The sequence below is a fragment of the Passer domesticus genome, chromosome 1, assembly GCF_036417665.1.
Source record: "Passer domesticus isolate bPasDom1 chromosome 1, bPasDom1.hap1, whole genome shotgun sequence".
Taxonomy (NCBI): Eukaryota; Metazoa; Chordata; class Aves; order Passeriformes; family Passeridae; genus Passer; species Passer domesticus.
This window is the reverse complement of record NC_087474.1, coordinates 73,918,389-73,937,584: the sequence shown is the minus strand read 5'-3', so window position 1 is coordinate 73,937,584 and position 19,196 is coordinate 73,918,389. Positions and strand designations below refer to the sequence as shown.

The 19,196-nt window shown below is 43.6% G+C and overlaps 1 protein-coding gene across 1 annotated transcript in view; it reads right to left on the bottom strand.

Moving 5' to 3' along the window:
• ADTRP (androgen dependent TFPI regulating protein) overlaps window positions 1-7,785 on the bottom strand; it is a 29,527-nt gene extending 21,742 nt beyond the window's left edge. The window contains exons 1-2 of the mRNA XM_064424660.1: window positions 7,501-7,785; window positions 150-284 (exon numbers count right to left, since the gene is read on the bottom strand). Of these exons, the coding sequence (XP_064280730.1) occupies window positions 150-284; window positions 7,501-7,653 (288 nt within the window). The 5' untranslated portion in view covers window positions 7,654-7,785. The remainder of the gene's footprint in view (window positions 1-149; window positions 285-7,500) is intronic.
• Window positions 7,786-19,196: the final 11,411 nt, after the last annotated feature.

Sequence of the window (19,196 nt, the reverse complement as noted above, 5' to 3'; positions counted from 1 at the left end):
TTCTTCTAAATGGTCCAAATCCATTCCAAATTCAATGGTAAAAGAAAACCCTTAGTTCTTATCTGTTTCATACACATACTTTTGGTACTACACACCCCTAATTATTTATGCAAACATTATTTTCACATACAAAGACAAAGGGTACTTACTGTGGACACTGGGAAAGCCAGGACACTGAAAAGAAGGTCTCTGCTGGAAATTATGCACTTAGCACATCGCAGTTTCTTAATTAGTCTCAACACATCAGCCAGGAAGGACACCCCATAGAAGACAGCCTGCAAAACCTAAAGTAATTACACCTAATGAGGGAAACTCATCCAGCTTTCATTAGCATGTTCCTCAACGAAATCTGTTCTTGCTCTTCAGGGAGCTGTTTTGTTCATGAGCTGCAAGCCTGCGTGAGGGAAATAGCTGTTGGCTAAATCTCTTTTACTAACCCAAACTGATTAAATAAACTTGATCAGGAGATAACTTCTACAGTATCCCAGTTAACAGATTAAACAGAGATGTGTGATGTGATTCAGATGGGTGAAGGGACATGTTGAAAGCCAGCTCCATCACACTTCCTATGTTAATGGTTGACCACTGGGTATATCTGAGCAGGAGAGAACAAATTATGCCAGGACATTTTTCCTGTAAAGCAATTGCTAGATAGCTTTTCTGCTATTTAGCCAACATAGGTTCTTCTTTCTAGGGACTCACAGTGCAGTTGATCTCAGTGCCAAGTAGCTCAAAATTATCTAAGGTGAGAATTAGGTGCAGAAGTTACAAAACCAGAACCTCTTTTGCTGAACTCAAAGGGATTCAAGAAAGGATTTCAAGTGCCTAGAAGCAAAAGTCTAGATGTCATCAACTAAAAATGAAGTTTTACTTAAGTTTAAATGAAGTTATTTATAACTAATGAATTCTAGGATTGGAATGTTGTGTCTTGAAGTTTTTTTTCCTTCTTTCTTTAAATCATTTCTAGGTAGTAAGGGTGGGATATTTTTGTGGAGGACACTAGGAGGATTTGGTAAATAATTAGATACATGCACAGTGACAAAACAGAGTTCTCCAAATTATGTGTAAAATTGTGATATTACTGTGGTTTAAACCAATATTGCTTTTCTAATTGCTTCATTTTCTCTCCTAATACTACACAGCAGCTCAAGACAAATTAGATTTGTCAAACACACAAAGGCAGAATAGAATCGTGCAGAAAAATACTTCTCCCACTGTCTCACATTTAGCACCAAGTCAGTTCAGTTCACTTAACTCATGGGGTGACCTCTTCTTTTTTAGGCTACGTTGTCACATGCAATATGGGAAATGCAGCCTACTGCAAACAGTGGATCAGCTGGTGATGCTTAAATGGAAAGAGGGCTACAGCTTTCAGGATGAGATCTCTTTTGCCATGATCTTACTCTGACTCAGATATTTATTTAGAGCAAAGTCTCTGAAGTTGTGGCTGGTTATTTCATCAGTTTCTGAAGAAGCTGAAAAGGGTGGTGCTTGGGAGGGGACAGGATTAGTGCAATGTTTTTCCGTCAGAAATTCCTTTATTATCAAAATATATGAGGGGAGGAGGAGACTATGATTTCACCATGCCTGTTGTCAAACAAGGGCTTCTGCAATCTTTGATTTCCAGAGACTGAGTCTTCCTGGGCAACAAAATCACCATCGTTTGCAGTTATCTGCAACCATCCCCAAATATTTTGTTTCTTCCCAGCACCGGGAAATGCTATGCTAGGGAAATCCCCAGGCTTTCCACAGCCCAGAGAGCCATGACAGTAAGTGCCACTGTTGGATTGTCCCTCTCCCTGTGCAGACCCACAGCAATGGAGGAAGGGAGGTGCTGACACAGGCTGGGAAACTGGCCCAGGGTCTTCCAGGACCAGGTATCAGAGGATGTGCATCACCCAGTTCAGCTGAAAAGCCTATCCTACTAAGACAGACAGATAGATGTCTGCAAAGACATTTCCTAACAAGGCCTAGAGTGAACAGACATATCTTTACATTAAAAGAAAAAAACAACCAAACCCAAGCAGCTTCATCAGAACCCACACAGGTTTTTGTTCAATTCTGAGGCACCCAAAACAGCTCTTTCGAGTGTGATTTCCCCCTCCCCATTATCACAATTAGCAGGCTTTTTTTCAGTCAGTAGGGATTCTGCTCTCCAAGTCATGGGTCTGGTTCAGTAAAGTCCATGCTGGCGTGCAGTGTACTTAGACACAAACACATGTTCAGCCCAAATGTCTGTCCCAGTCCTTGGTCTCACCAGGACACCAATACCAAGTCCTCAAAGAGCTAAGAAAAGCCTGGTAATAAACAGAAGCTCTTGTTACACCCTGTAGAGTCAGCAGTAACTTTCTGTAAAAGGCATGAAAAATGAACGTGAGGGTGGTGACAGTCCAGTGACACATGGTGACTAATTGCCAATAAAGCAATTAGGGAGAAGCCGGGTTCCCAGAGGATGGGGCTATTATTATCTTGTTCATGGTCAGCCTTACATTAATCATGGGACAGGGATAGGCTGCTTCTTTCCCCGCTTCAAAATTAACTAAAATAAACATTACTGAAAAGAAACAGTCCCAAAACAGCCACATTCTCAGCCTGGTAAATATTCTGTTATACACAGGGGAGGACAATGTTATCTTCTGTATGGAAAATTCTTATCTGAATGTATAACCTGACCCATTTCTCCAGCTAAACACGGAGAAGAACAGCTCTTGAAGAAGTCTGAACTCAGCCTCAGGAGCTTGGATTTGTGCTGCTGTAACTCTACTGTCATTCGTCGCCATAGTTTCAAAGGTGTTTCAGACAATTTAGTGATCACCCTGTATTTCCAAGAGAAACGGAAGGCTATACAAGTAATTTTCAAACCAGAAAACTAAACTTAGCTAGGATCATCCCTAGTACTGTGCAGTCTGGCATTGTACACCCCAAGTAGATTAAAATCCGAGCTCCAAACCCACTGGGGTTATTCTTGTAAGAAAGGTGCATCCAAATATTGTAGCCCTCCATTAAAGGGAAAATGCTGACATAAAAAAAAATAAATTTGAAAACATCAAATTATTCCAGATGTCCTGTGAATTTCCCAAGCAGCAAGCAGCAGTGCTGGCACTCACAAATCCATTGCAGGCACTCATGGAATATAAATCCACTGGCTGTAAATAGAAAGGATTCCCTAAAGTGTTCCCACACGAACAGAAGGAAGACTGGAAGCATTCAGAAAGCTAATGATTAACCCAAAGAAGAGAATATGGATATGATTATCCCTGCTGGAGAGAGGCTGCTTTCCCCTCTAGACCCTGCAGAGTTCCACGGTGCTGGGTGCTGTAGAAACATTTAATTTGGCCAGATCAATTTTCCAAACTGAGACTCACAGTGACAAAGACAAAGCTCAATTTTTATCTGGTGCAGTGATCAAAAGGGTGTTTCTGTTTAACTAACCTGACATGATTTACTTTTGTGTATAAGATCTTGCCATATGTGTATATTGAAATCTCCAGCTAGTACAAATAAATCGGGCTCCAAGCTCTGCCCTTTAGGGAGGGATAAATCCAATATTCTGAGCAAGTTATTAGAGATAAAAATCAACATTTAGTGTAGACACACATCCATTCACATGAGAGTGTCTTGGAAAATATCTTTACTAAATACTGGGTCTATTCTGAAATAAATATAAAACAGCTTTCAGGACAATTGAAAAGTAGTTAATAGTTTTTAAAGGTGCAGTGTACTCATTATGCAGTGATTTCCTAATGGATTTACAGCAGTGAGCAGATTTTTATGAGCTCAGATATTTCAGGCAATGAATGATTCCACTTTGCACTGTTTTGTGTCACAGATGAATGAAATTAATACAAAACTGGTTTTATCTGTCATTTCTGCTTCTTCAATAATGGGTCAAAGAACCTCTTTGATACAAAGTCCACTTATTCTTTTTTCCCCCTACAAAAATATTTCCTTACTGAATCTTGATTGCTATGATCATTAAGAAGATGAATCTGAAGCAATGTCAGAGATGTAGCTCCCTTGGGAGAGCCACATGACTAGCAAGGAATTGAATGAGGTGCTAAAAGAGGGTCATATCTAGAAGGAATTCTTCCAGCATCTCTCCAGCAAAATGGGAGACAAGCAGCATTTCCATCCCCAGAAAATGTTAGTTTTCCCAGTATTTCTATTTCAGATCACAATGAGGTGGCCAGAGCAGCTTTCCACAGAAAGAAATTTTAAAATACTATTCCAGAGAAAGAAATGAAATTTTTGGAGGGAAAATTTCCAAGTGATTCAGACAGCCAGTGCCATAAGGCAGGCAATCCCAGTCTGGCAGGACACGGGCAGAAGAGCTGGACAAAGGCTGTCTCTGTGTTCCTGGTTCTGGGGAAGCCTCCAAGGCACTGCCCAGGCCTGCCCAGCACAGCAGATCCACTGAACCAGAGCAGCCCAGCGTGAAGGTCCTGCCCACTCTCCTTCCCCACGACCACAACTCCCAACATCCCCAAGTGCTTTCTAGGGCTGTGTCCAGACTGACAGAAATTCAGTGCCTTGGATGTGCACCCAATGGACAAGGGTGGTTGACAGGCACCTCTTGTTTCTCGATGTTCCTCAGCAACAACAGGGAATGGTTTAATGCCAGACCATGGGATGATTCCTTTAAGTCCAGTGGAGCCCCACAGAGAGCACCACAGCATGTGGGACATGTCTTCTCACGCTCTTCCTCTCTTATGCAGCAGCTCAAGAACCTTTTGCCACCTTTTTGCTGCTGCTTTACCAAAAAATGCTACCCAGTTCAGCAGGAGAAGGGGGGTATCAGGATTTCTTTCCTTAATGCCTCTTCATTTTTTGGCAATCCTTTCTTTAAATAAATAAATCTCTGAAGAAGAAGGACTACCATCCATGAAGGAGTAATTTTGCACATCCTTTCCCACTGCCACATTTTGTGCATGAGATAGGCAATATCTTCAGCCCAAACCACTTTCCTTTGGCTGGCAGCTGCATTTTGGCATTGGAATCTGATCAATGAGTGTTTAAAATTTGTGAGTCAAAGGACTGGGGGAGTGGAGAAAGAGGCCTCATTCATGGAGATTTAAGAAAACCTGAGCTGTTCAGCAGATCTGTAAGTGAGTTGGCAAAGGGAGCAAATACTGAGGTGGTACACTTTCGTGAATCTGATGGGGTTTTTTCCCTTGCAAAGTGACCTGACTGAAAAATTGCCAAAGAACCTCAGGATACTGAGTGCCTGAGCAATCAAATAGTAGGCAAAAATCTGTGTTGATAAGTGCAATGTAAAGCATTTCAGAAAAAATTAAAAAGCAGCTTCAATTATATATTTTTCAACAGTGGGTTCTATATTAGCTGTCACCATCCAGTAAAGAAATATTAGTCTCAGTGTGGATTGCTTTCTCAACTTGCTGTCTTCCTGCCTACCAGTGATCAAAAAAGACAAATAGAGAGTTAAGAGCAGTCAAGAAGAATTAAACTACAAACAAGGAAACACCTTTAGGCCACTGTATAAACCTATACATGCTCATAACTTGACCACTGTAGCCTATCCCACCTACTCCCTCCTGAAACTTGAAAAACTGCTGCAAAGGTGACATGGATGCTTTAATGAGAAGCAACCCTTTGTGAAGAGAAATGAAAAAGGTTTGGACTTCCAGCCTGCAGAAAACAGTAACTGAGAGGATAATCTAATGCCATTCTAATGAGTGGCAAAGAAAATGTGAACAGGGATGGATGATTAAATTACCACACAGAAATAATGAGGCATCCAGCTCAGCTGTCAAGGAAGCAGGTTTACACCAACAAAATGAACTGCTCTTTCATACAAGACACACTTGCCTCATGGCACAGAGGATAGGGAAAGTACCAGAAGTATGAACAGGCATGTTTTTCCTTTAGATAGATGAAAGGAAGGCTTTGATTGGGTATTAGCCATCTTAGTCTGGATTTATTTTTTGGCTGGGTATGCTAGTGGGATAGTAAAGCTATGGAAACTTCAGTTCATGCTTGTACATGCTCTTGCCTTGTACAGCCTTTCCCTGACCATCCACTGCTGGTCACTAAGGGAAGCTGGATGGCAATTTCAGTGAGTATTTCTTCATCCCAAAATACTGGGAGATTGGTTACTTGCTTTGTCCTTTTGATCTCAAGCTTGAGAGCTGGGTGGTAAATCTCATTATAATGGTGCCAGGGGATGGGGGTGGAGATGCTGTTTTGCCTGCAAGTATGGGTGGTGTTTTAGTGGGGTCAGCTATCCCCCTAAACAGCAATACAGATAAACAGGTACCATGGCAATTCGCAGTACAAATGCCACCCAGCTGCAGTGATATATATGTGTCCTCATCCTTCCACAGCTCACTTGTCCACTGAGGAGAAGGCTGGGGCTACCAGAATCCCTGGGTTGTTGTGGTCATTTCACTTGCCATCACTGCCTCATTGTTGCAAATGTTTCACAGAGTCACAGAATGGTTGAGGATGGAAGAGAACCAAATTCCCCGCTTCCCTGAAGGTCTCCAAAAGCCCCACTTGGAGCTGGGGAGCCTTTAGGCTTCCACTGAACTCCAGCATAGGATGTCTCCTTCTGAAGGGTAAAAGTAGAGACAAACATGCCCCAGACCAGACCTCTCACTGATATTTAACTCTGATGGTCACACAGAATGGATGAAAGGCCAGGTCCCTGCAGTCATCCTTCAAATTAGCAAGTGTGCCTGAAATTTTTCCCTCGTAGGAAACCTCTCCTCAAGCCTGGTCTTTCCAGCCCATCAGCACTACTTCCCCGAGCTGCTGATGAACGCCTTGGGCTCTGAACAAGCCTTCTCCCCTGGGTATCTCATGTACTTTCACTTTGATTTCTATCCTGTGAAATGATAGCACATTAGAAGGACCAGGACACATTACAGTCTCTCTTTTTCTGTGCGCTTTTAGGAAATGTGCAACCAGTTGAAAGCACTGCTGAAGCTCATGTAATAATGTCACAAGCACCTCTCTCCACAGGCTGGAATTTCTTTCCCTTGTATTCTCAACTGATTGTCAAATGAAGCAGGTACTCTGAATGGCTAAATTAGCACAGTGCTCTGCTTTGTTTCACTTTTCCTGTAATTTAGAGGACATAAAAACCTATTTAAAAAAATGAAGTAAATCTCCAAGCAGTGTTGAAATGTTTTGAATCAAAGGTTAGAAAACAGGCACCAAACTTTTGTGTGTCCTGGCAGGACATACCCCCACTTTTCTGTCCTTCCCCTCACTGTCAATATCTCTTTTACAAGGAGGCAGTTGGCTTTGAAGTACTTTCTGAAAACCAAGCATCTCACCAGCCAATATTCTTTCTGCATGAAACCTGTGAATACTTTTCACAGCACAAGCACAGAACCCTCCTTGGTTTCCTTTGGGGTAAAAACCACCAAAGGAAGCAGTTTAACAGCAGCAAATACACCAGCTGCATATGTCTTGAGGCGCAGATGGCAGACAAACAAACAGACATATTGGTATCACTGTATAACACAATTTGCTTACCAGATTGAGGATTGTCAAATATTTCCACTGCCCCCCGTAAAGGAACACTTCAGATGGCCGCTCCTCTGTTTTTACGTGTGAGATGGAATAGGCAACGAAAAGGTACCAGACAAAGGCAAGGCAGTGGTACGTGGCGAGAGTAGAGATTTCCATGCTTCAGCCAGGAGCAACTGACAGCTGCTCTGAAAGCAGCTTTTCTCTTAAGGTGCTCAGTGCATGGGATAAGGCAAGGCAGGAGGGTTTACTTCAGAGCAGTCTCGGGACACGATGCCACTTTGCTCTAGTCAAAAGGAAAAATCACAAGGCTGTGAACTTTGCTTCTATTTGTTTCCCTTTTTACTTTACAGATAGGCTGGGGGGTGGGGGGGGGGGATGAGAAGAATAGGCTTATTCCCTGGATTTAAATGCCTTGCTCAAGATTACCAAAGATTAGTTGCAGAGTTACATAAGTTTTGGGTTGGGTTATTCTTTTGCAAAAGTAGTGGGGGAGTTTTGCTGCTGATTTTGTGTAACAGGCTGTCATGTGTTGGGTAGAGAGTGAAAACAAGTGGCATTTTCCTCACTTGTAGCTGTGTGTGCAGCCATGTCTCCAGCTCAGCTTGGGAAGCCTCTGTTTTTGCCTTGTGCCAAAGAAAGAAGTGGGAAATGTAATGGACTGTGAAAGAAAAACCTAGTTGATTTGTTGATGGGCTATGGAGGTGACAAGGAAGCTGACAGGATTCATAAGCAAAGGTCCTTGGGGCTGAAAATCTCTCTGTCTGTTAACTTTTTTTTTTTTTTTTTTTTTTTTTTTTTTTTTTTTTTTGTGGGAAAAGGCTCTGCCACCTTTATGCTGCTCCGAGCTGGAATTCTTCACAGCTGTGCATGGCAGGTTGGACAAGCCCTGAGTCACTCTGAAGCTCTGGCAGGGATGGAGACACAGGACAAAGGCCTTGGGTGACAAACAAGAAGTGCTGAGCAGCGTGTCTTGCCTCTCTGCTTTTATATTTGCTACTATTCACCTTCAGACAGCCCCTCCTCCCTGGCACAACATCATCTCATCATCAGGGCTGAGAAGAAGAGAAGAACCAATACAAAATGACCCTAAAATGAAGGAAACAAAAAAATTCCCATGAGAATGGTTGCTTTTCCCTCTCCTCCTGTCTCACCAAGCAGTCATAACTAGCAGTGGAAAACACACAGAGCATTTCCTAGTGTTCATAACTGCTGTGCTCTCAGCAGTAATTGCCACCTGAGGGTTTCACAGGGGCCTTGATGGGGAGCAGGTATCATCCCCCAGCCCACAGCTGGACCTTCCTCATGCAGGATGGGAAGGCAGGATGCTCCTCCAGCCCCTGCAGACCTATGAGCAGGGCTCAGCTTTGGCCAAGCAGACTGCATTAAGAGATCTCTTTTTCCTCCCCTTTTAACTGGCTTACAGACGGCATTGAGCAATCTGATGTGTTTTGGTTTGGTTTGTTTTTATCTGGCTTTTTTTCCCCCCTCCTACTGGATGCAAGGCTCCATGTGGGATAATTTCCTATGAACTCAGACAGCAATGTGCCTGCATGTTGGGAAACAGGCCTCGTGCTAAGACACTTCAGTATTCTCCTGTGTTTCATTGACTTCTCCCCTAATTCAGATTGCCCGCATCCAGATCCCCCAGGCATTCCAGCCACCACAATCCCAGTGAATTATTGCTGCCTCACTTATGAAAAATAAAGACGTAGAGCCTTCTGCGGTTGTTTGAGGTTGGAAGAGAAAACTCCCTGCCAGGAAAAAAAAAAAAGAAAGAAAAAAAAGAAAAGAGGAAAACAAGATGGGATTATGTTTTTGTACTCTGACAATGTCACCAATCTTTTCATAGAATCATAGAATCCTAGAATCCTAGAATTATTTGGGTAGGAAGGGACCTTAAAGATCATCTAGTTCCAGCTCCCGTATCATAGGAAGGGACATCTTTCACCAGAGCAGGTTGCTCAAAGCCCCATCCAACGTGGCCTTGAACACTTGAAGAGATGGGGCATCCACAACTTCTCTGGGCAGCCTGTTCCAGTGAAGAATTTCTTCCTAATATCTAAGTTAAACCCATCCTCTGATAGTTTAAAGCCATTCCCCCTTGTCCTGTCACCAATGCCCATGTAAGAAGTCCCTCTCCAGCTCTCTTGCTGAGCCCCCTTTAGGCCCTGGAAGGATGCTCTAAGGTCTCCCTGCAGCCTTCTCTTCTCCAGACTGAACAGCTCCAGCTCTCTCAGCCTGTCTTCACAGGAGAGGTGCTCCAGCCCTCTGAGCATCTTTGTGGCTTTCTCTGGACTTGCTACAAGAAGTCCAGGTCCTTCTTACAAACAGAGCTGAATGGGACTGCTACAGGTGGGGGTCTCATGAGGGTGGCATAATGGGGCAGAAACATTTCCTTTGACCTAGGGGCCACACTACTTTTTATGCAGCCCAGGATACATTTGGCTTTCTGGGCTGTAAATGAACATTTCCAGGCCATGCTGAGCTTCTTGTGAAGAACTCCCAGACCTTCTTTTGAGGCTGCTCACAATCCATTCTCCCCCAGCCTGTATTTGTGCTTGGGATTGCCCTGACCCAGGTGTAGGACCGTGCACTTGGCCTTGTTGAATTTCATGTGTTTCACACAGGCCCCTCTCCAGCCTGTCCAGGTCCCCCTGGATGCCATCCCTTCCCTCCAGCGTGCTGACTGCACCACACAGCTCAGTGTCACCAGCAGATTTGCTGACTCAATCCCACTGTCCATGTCACTGACAGAGATGTTAAGTAGCACTGGTCTTGGTATCAACCCTTTAGGAATGCCATTTCCACTGCTTTCCACTTGAACATTGAGCTGTTGACCACAGCTCTTTCAGTGCAACTATTCAGTCAATTCCTTATCCACTGAGTGGTGCCTCTCTCAAATTTATATCTCTCCAGTTTAGCAACAAGAATCATGTCATGTGGGACAGTGTCAAATGCTTTGCTCATGTCCTAGAAAATCTAGCAGAAAAGGGTTTTCATTTGCCTTTACAGAATTTCTGGGTAGGGGCAGTGCTGTTATGAGCTGCTCTTCCGTGTCTAGACTCATCCCTGTGACAAAAGGCAGGAAGAGGACAGGACACTGGCACGGAAGGGTCCTTTTTATTAATAGCTTGCATACCAAAGTCGCCAGGCATTCAGCTCTTTTAACAGGTAATCTTCACACCAGTCTTTCTGAGGTAGAGTGCAACTTAAGAAATGGGAAGGCTGAGCATTCTGCTCAGTAGGTGCCTGAATGCATGCAAATGAATGCAAATATATGCAAAATGGCAAGGTGTGTTTTTTCTTTTCTGGAGGATTTTGGCCAGTATGGCTGGGAAGGTGTCAAGTGCGGTGACAGTTTTCTGATGTGGACATCTGTCCCTCAGACTGAGACCATCTGCTTTGCTTTCCCGTATACAAGAAGGAAGATACATTCCCTTCAGCCTAGCTAAAGGATACAATTTGGATGCAGAAACATTGCAAAGATAGCATGAGCACCAAAGAGGATCTGAAATCCAACACTCTGCAATTCATGGAGTCTCTCTTATTTCACAGCCAGTGTGATGTAGCAAGCAAATACACAGGAAAGGTCATATCTTATGTCATCTCTCCATGGGTCTGAACATCAGCTGAAGGGTCAGTGGAAGAGGGGATTCGGCCCAAATCTTTTTGCAGTGAGTGGAAAAAGGAAGAAGGCGCACACTGGGGTGCAGCAGATGTGCTGCTGCAGATCTAGCGGGACTGTTTAGGGAAACACCATTTTCCATCTGCTTCGTACCACACCCCAGCTTGCATCTGCTTCTCCCCTGGAGCTGAGCCACATTCACACACTCTGACAATGCTCCCAATCCACTTCAGGGGCTCATCTGATTTGTGCAGCAATAGCTGACTTTGTGCTGAAGCAAACTGGAGCTCACAGTTACTTCATTAACATGGTTCAGCTGAAGGATAGAACAAGTAACTGGAGCCGTAAATCACCTTGTGCCCACAAAATGTCCTCTGCTCATTCCCAATTCTATGAGAGTGACTTAGGCCAGCTTGCTTGGCTGCACCGAAATGGGTTTGAGTCACTCATGTTATTAGTATGGTTCAGGTACAGAGGTGACAGCAAACAGTGTGAAGTGGCAATATCTTAGATAATTGTGTGTCTTCACTGATGGGCATGGTATTTCCAGGCCATTGAGCAGCCCCCAGTTAAGTCCATCATTATCATAATAGTGTTTAATTACCACCTCAACCTGTGCTAATGAAGCAGCTGATAGAAACAAATATTCTTGCTTCCTCACTTCTGACAATTTGTTTAGAGACCAGATAGGTTCTTTTCAAATCTTCTTCAGTATTTTTGCACTGGCAAGGCTTCCTCTCTGCCATGGCAGCATCCAGTGATGGCAAAACAAGCGAGAGCAAGGCAGGAAATTACTGGCAGGTGACAGCAGTTAGGATCAGATGATAACAACAGATTCAAAGCCATGCAAAAGCCTAGGAAAGGTTTGGGGACTTAAAAAATTCTGTCTTTGTGCTTAGCTCTTCTTTCTAGGCACCATCTAAGGGTAAGAGACTGGTACAGAAGGGGGTCTTCCTTCTGCCAGAGTGATTTTTTAATAAGGTAAAAAAACGACAAGGAGTTGGGCAGGTACATCTTTTCTCTCATTTTTTGATGAGTGTTTCTGTCCTTGACTCAGTTCTACTATTTCACACGTAGATTTCCTAGATTGGTTGTCTTTAATGTACTGCTGTTGTCAGCTGGCTTGCATTAGGGGCAGCATCCCTTGCTAGGGGAGCCCGGGGCTGTTCTTGTGCAGAATGTGAATGTGTCTGGGGGCTCTGCTTCCCTCGTTCTGGCTCAGTTGCAGGTAGGGCAGGGCTCTGTGTGGAAGATGTGTTTTCTGACAAGCCCTGTCTGAGAAAGCTTTTTAGCATGTAGTGTGAGGCTGCCTGAGCTCCATGTCCCCAGGGACATCTACGATAACAATTCATTCTATGACAGCCCCAATGTACAAAATGAAACATAATTGACAAAATTGCAAGCTCGGCATAGTCTGCTCCAGGCATCATCAAATCCTGAGGCAAAGTGATATGGTTGGTGTAATTCACAAGACTTAATTCTCTCTGGTTTTATTTGTCTTGGGCTTTGGTAGCTTCTGGGAGTTCTGGTTGAGTTAACTTTTCTTCGCAGCGGTGCAAGTAACAAGTGTGAAAATATTTTAACTTCTAATAAAAGCTCAGGACTTTGCCCAGAAATGCAGCAGTGATAGCAACAAGTAATGAAGATTGATTAAAAATATCCTGAAAGATTTCACTACAAATCTGAGAAAAAGAAATGCTGCAACATCTACCTAATGTGTGTGGCAAGCAGGAAAATTTACGGTTCTTAGCTTATGCACCCTCCTGCATGCACCTCTCCTCTCTCTCTTGTGTAAGATTAATATTTTTAATATGTATTTTCAAGGAGAAGGCAGGGAATGGCTTACCTCATCTCGATATCTTTGTTCTGAATTTAATTAAAAGGTTGTTCCAAAAAGCTGAAATTCAGAGGGATTTCTCAGTCCCACAGGGATGACTTGTGTACAAGCAGAAATTGGATCCAGTAGTTGGAAGTATTTGCTTAGATTTCAGAGTGTCTCCTTCTCATTGAGTTGGTTTTTAAACTGTGTGTTTAGTCAGACTGCTAAATGAAATGTCACTTTGATCTAAGCCCAAAACTTCCTGTGTAACAATGATTTGACATTTCTGACTCTTTTAAATGAATGAGAATTATGACATCAATCAAAACAAAACCTTTTCAGCTAACAACTTGGATTCTAAAAGTAGATATGTTGAAATTAAGGAACTTTTTATCAGAAAAACGCTTGCCTATCTCATTATCTCCTACTCATAGGGGAAATTAGTAATTGTTTACCTTACCACCAAACCCCAAGAGTGTGTTCTCTCTTGGCAAGGTTAATATTGTTTAGAAATAAAAGGCTTGTTTTTCACTTATTTTCAACAGCTTCCAAGAACTTATATACTTTTTTTTAAGGGATATATATGTTGCTTCCTAATTTTACCTTTTCCCTTTTCTATCAGAGAGGCAAAATCAATATATGACTATTTAGAAATATTGTGCACAAACAACCTGAAGTTCAGAGTGACACACCACAGTTTACTAGGGAAAAAACGCCAGGGTATTTATCCTGCATACACAAAGTATAACTGATTCTCAGACTCTGTTCTTCTAGACAATTTTCTTGGGCAAGCTAAGATATGCATTTATATATATATATATATATATATATATTTTTTTTTTTTTTTTTTTTTTTTGCTTTGGCCTTTCTAGAGGGGGGTCAAGAACTTGTCTTGTAAATAGATGTGTGTTTGATAACATACTGCATATCATGTTACTCTTAATGTGGTCTATTTATAACCATAAGTAATTATTCCACATACAAGGCAATAGAGATCCAGCACTGACTCCAATAAGTGCTTGCTGAATTGGTGTCATTTATGTGCAACTCTACCTTAGATAATATTGGATTATGTATTAGATAATAAGATAAAGTCCAATCTATAGTGTGTATTAGTATAGTACCTAAATCTGTTTTCACAACCTTTGGTACTTAGATTGCAACAAATGCAGATCAGAGCATGGAACTGCTTATCCCTGCCATGTGCATGGAGAAATGTAATCCAGAGCAGTGAAATGGTGTTCCGGTCACATGGAAATCTTCTGCTGAAAAGTAAATTAATGATTATTCCCACTAAGTCCTGATAACCTCTGAATCATATTGGAGAAAAAGACATAATTCTGCAAGAGATGTTGAAGAGGTGCTGGTTTGCTTCCCACCACTGGTATAACCTTGCTGGGTGACTCAGTGGGTTATAAAACATGTGTAAATGCCAAGAATTTCCTAAACCCCGCTAGAAGCTGGGGGCCTTGCAAGCTGGGCAGAGTGGCAAGCACAAGGATCTCCTCTCCCTAGGGACACTAATATCCTTTGTACACCAAATCCATGTCCAGTTCTTCTCACTACCAGACACTGAAGAACACAGTAATTTTTTCAGTCTGTCAAAGACAGGGTAAAACAAAGGTTGCAATGTTTTAATGATGCTAACAAAATAATGAAGTTTGAACTGGTGGGTTGGTCCGACTGCCGTTCAAGCAACGGGAACAGAGAGTGGGCTTCCTACACAAGAGCTGCTGCTGTGGTTTTCACAAAAAATATCAGCAGTGTCAGACACAGCTTGTGGCTCTGAATCCTCCTTGTGTAGCAGTCAGCTGTTAGCAGGCCCTTGCTGGAGCAGGGGTTACTCAGAGGGCTATTCCGGCTCAGGCACAGCCTAAACCCCCTGCTCAGCTCTCCAGGGAGGCATTGCCATGGCAATCAGACTCTAGCTGGGCACTGTCAGCAGGCAAATGTTGGGTTTACCAAGTCAATGCTGCTCTTCATCTCCCCCTTCTCAAACAAAAAAGCAAATCCTGCAGCGGAAGCTGTGTGTGATACCAATGATATCTCAGTGTCTTGGCTGTTGTTCTTCACAAGCAATGTATGAGTATTCCTCAAACTGTGAAGAGCTGGCAAATTGCCCCTATTATTCAGACCCTTTACCCCAGGAAGTTCTCTGAATTTTCTTGTTTCGTTGGTGAAGTTGGGATGGGGAAGGGGCAAGCTCTGCCCTGCTTCCCCAGCTGAAGTGGCCTGCTGCCTCTGCTTCACTTCTTCTTATCCTGATCACCAGGACCCTGGTAACCCCCACAAAAAGATGTTTCCTAACACCAGCACCTTTCTGAGGATGTCAATCCACTCCGTCCAGCTTCCTCTTAGCTATCACATGTATCCACACTCACTGTAGCTCCTAATTTTCACAGGTCTTCCTCCCTGGGTGGCTTCTCCTACCCCCTTAAAGTGCAGTGGTGATGTGTATTGCCCAAAGAGCTGTGCCAGGCATGACCAAGTTATGGCCCACAGCACCCACCTGCAGTATACCTGTGCTCTAGCAGTGCTGCATGTGAGGGAGGTGGCAGCACAAGCACTTTCTTTCTGCTTCTGAGCCTCTTGCTTTGCAGGCTGTGCTTGGGGCACAGCTTGAGATTGCCCTCTGAGGGGCGATGGAGAGCCCTGTGCTTCCTGGAGCAGCTGTGGCTTACCTTTGCATCTGCTTTATTCCAGTTAGAATGTCACAATTTCATGGACTGGATTGATTTAGTGATGGCTTCTCACAGGGCATTTTGCCATAGCTGTTCATAAAACTGGCTGTCTCTCATAACAAAGTGTTATCCTTCAGCAGTTATCCTGTGTAGAAATGAACTTGAGTGAGGGGAAAAGGGAGGGGAAAAAAGACAAAAAATATTCCCCTACAAAATCCACTTTTTTCATACACCTAAAGTTGCCTTCTCCCACTGTCAGTTCCATTATATGATGCACATTGGCACATTTCCTTTCCTTACAGCTATTTTTAGTGCTGAGGAGAAGTGCCTCCAGTTTTTGCAACATTTCATTTGATTACTGGTCAGATAATCAGATGTATTTGTGAGGAATCTGAGATTGGAATAAGGCCATTTGGTATGAAACTCTTGTGCTGCCTCCTTTTCCCTGCCCTCTGAAATCATGCTGTGCTTCATTAACACTAAATTTGTTTGCAGGATCTGAACCTTCTCAGTCATGTGCTTTAGCTGCTTAGTGAAAACATAGGCAGTTTGTACACCTTTATGTTTCTGGGATCAGCTGGTGAAGGGAGGCAGTGTTTGCTGTTCACTTTCCATCTCAAAGCCTTGGAGTTTTCATGCATTCTTGCTTCCTAAAAGAGGGGGTGGAAAAAAAGTGGGCCTTTGCCAAATTCAAGATGCTGGTTATCAGCTAATTCTACTGTTTACTGTTCACACAGCAAGAGAACTGCTTGTGTTTGGCAGTGAGCTTGAGTTCATCTGCAGAGTGCGGGACAGAGCTGCCTGCTTGTTTTCTTCAGGAGCTTTCTGCTGGTGTTTAATTGTAGCACTCGGCGGTGATGTGCTGTACTGCTTTCTCTGTGTGCGTTCCAAGACCCCTTAAGGAAGGAGGGTGTCATCTTCCTTGCTTTGAAAAAGGAACCTGAGTTTCTAGGCAAGCAGTGCAGATGTGCTGGTTCCAATGCATCAGATGGAAGCTGGTAAAAAGACAAGGAACAGTTAGGAGTTCAGAGAGTTTTGTTTCTTCACAAATTTTGCCCCATGCTAACGTGGACTGATGCTTAAGTGGTGCTGCTGCAGGTGTCTGAGAGCAGGAGCCAGACTTGTGATGACTCCTTTCAGTGTTGGTGATCAAGGCAGGAAAATATATGGTAGGAGGAGGATAAGAGTGTAAAAATAATCAGAAGTATTTCAGATCTGGATGAGGCTTTCCCTGAGTACCATCAGCGCCGGCCTCGTGTAAGCTGAGCTGCCATTTTCCTGGGATACCACGCCTGGAGCTTTTCTTGCAGCCAAATGTATATGGGTCTGCACAGTGCTACTGTGGCATGGAGAGCAGTGCTGGTGTCACCTAAGGAGGTGCCAGAGCCAGCCCTCTCGGCACTCCGGGCTGCCAAGAGGAAATATCGGCCTCTGCGTCATTAGTGACAACTTCATGTTGTTGAATTAATCTTTGATCCCTTTCTCCTCTGCAAAACTGCACAGTGGGTGGTAAATTAATCCCTGGAGTTTAGCCCAGCACGTATGCAGAAAGCACAGGGGGAGAAGTAGGTGATGCTGTGCTGATGCTGAGAGCCCAGAGCTTGCCTGTGCCCTCGGTTTTAGCTCAGTGTTGTGCCACTGGCTCAGGTGGTAGAAGCTCTCACAGCCATGTATGTCAGCAGCCTGTGCTTCTTTGCTCATGCCTGCTGGTGCACTCACACAATAAGCATGATTCCAGATGCCACTGCTCTTCTCACTAAATGCTGTAGTCATTGTGGAGTAAGAGAACCTGGTTCAGACCACCCTGGCTGAAAGGAAAGGTGGTGGTGTCAGCTAAGTGGGCTCAGTGCTGGGAAACTGGGCAGTATTGCTTCATGGTAAAACCAGAAGCAAAACAGAGGAGAATGACAACTGAGGAATAACCAAATAGCAGATCTAGCTGGTTAAAGGAAGGGACTCACAGGTCACACAACAATGGGAGGAACAGAGGTTGCCACATTAAAAGGGTGAGCCTTCCCAGTTTCACGTATTTTGCTTTTTCACCTTTTCTTTGCCTTTCCGTCCTCTCCATTGAGATGTAAATTTCTGAACTCAAAATCCAATGTGTTTTAGGACACACAAAGGGGAAAGAACTTTTGCTCTGTATGTGACTGGAAAATTGAAAAAATACACTGTTAAAATGTAAAAGGTTATAAGCTTTGTAATCAGCTATCCACATTGGTGTGGGAGCTGAAGCAAACTGATGCTCTTCCAGAAGAAAGGCTTTGCTGGGACCCCAGTGACTGGATCAAACTACTGTCTGCTGACAGTGTCTAGTTCAATCCCATTAGCTGTAGCTAGGATGTGGCACATGCCTGCAGCACATGCTGAAGATGCTTTGAAGTGTTTTTTTTGCTTTTATTTTTGCTTTTTTTAAAAAAAAATCGAGCTGTAAAGTATGCAGTTCAGGAAGGTCAAGTATCACATGTGAATATTGCTGACTGCACAGCACAAGGAAGGTTTGTGCTGAATGAAGTTGGGCCTCTGGTTCTTTGCAGATATTTAGTAACAACCTTGAGCAAAGCATCTTTGCTTTCCACAACAGTTCTTGTAATTCAGCAAATGCACATTTCCCTCAAAGACAAATCTATACATCCTGGCAATTGCTATTTTTATGTAAAGCTCTATTTCATTTATTATTGCATAAGAGTTAGCTTGTGCACATTTTCAGGGAGCTTGTCCAAGGCAGAATAGCTACTCTAAAGACAGCACCATGGGATAATGACTTCCAGACTGTCCAAATCTACATTCCTTCAAGCTTCTCCATCAGTGCAGTAATAAAAACTCTGAGCCACCTGGGCTGCATCTGTACTGTGTGGGAGGTAGAAAGTGCTGCACTCTGCAGCCCTGCTCCCCTGGCTATCCAGATGAGGCCTTCTGTTGAACTTCCCTCCTGCCACATGCCTGAGTGTCCTTCCTGAAATGCATCCTGGTGGGATGTGGGCACACAGGCAAAACAGGGCATCATCCATGGAGGCAGCGAAGGCTGGATCATGCTGGAGATGGTTTCCATGAGCACAGTGAATTAGCAGAGGCCCTGCAAAGGACTGGAAGGGCTCCTTCCCAGGACAGCTTTTGCAGGTTTGGGACCCGCAGCTGGCAGAGGGATTTGCTAGTGTGGCTTTGCATTGCTCTGCCAGAAGCCAGCTCCAGAGGAGATCATGAGCAGAGTGAAACTGAAGTGTAAAATATTGAGCAGATCTGAGCCACAACAGAGGTGGCTTGCACCTTCATGGAACAGAAGCTTGTTTCTCAACAACACAAAAGTCAGGGCATGTGAGGACTTGGCTACAGATTAGTGAAAATGTCATCTATGGGGATAATAAAAAAAAATTAAAAAAAAAAATAGAAAGCTAAGCTGCCCCAAAGCTGATTCTTCCACAGAACTAGTTTTTGTAACTTCCAAGTGACTCCACAAAATTCATGCTATGCAGAACTTGCAGAAGCCACTCCAGTAGGGCTTCCAGCTTACAGGAGAGAGAAGATAACAGATTTTCAATCTAGAACAGTAGCCCTGCATTTCAATGCTGGGACT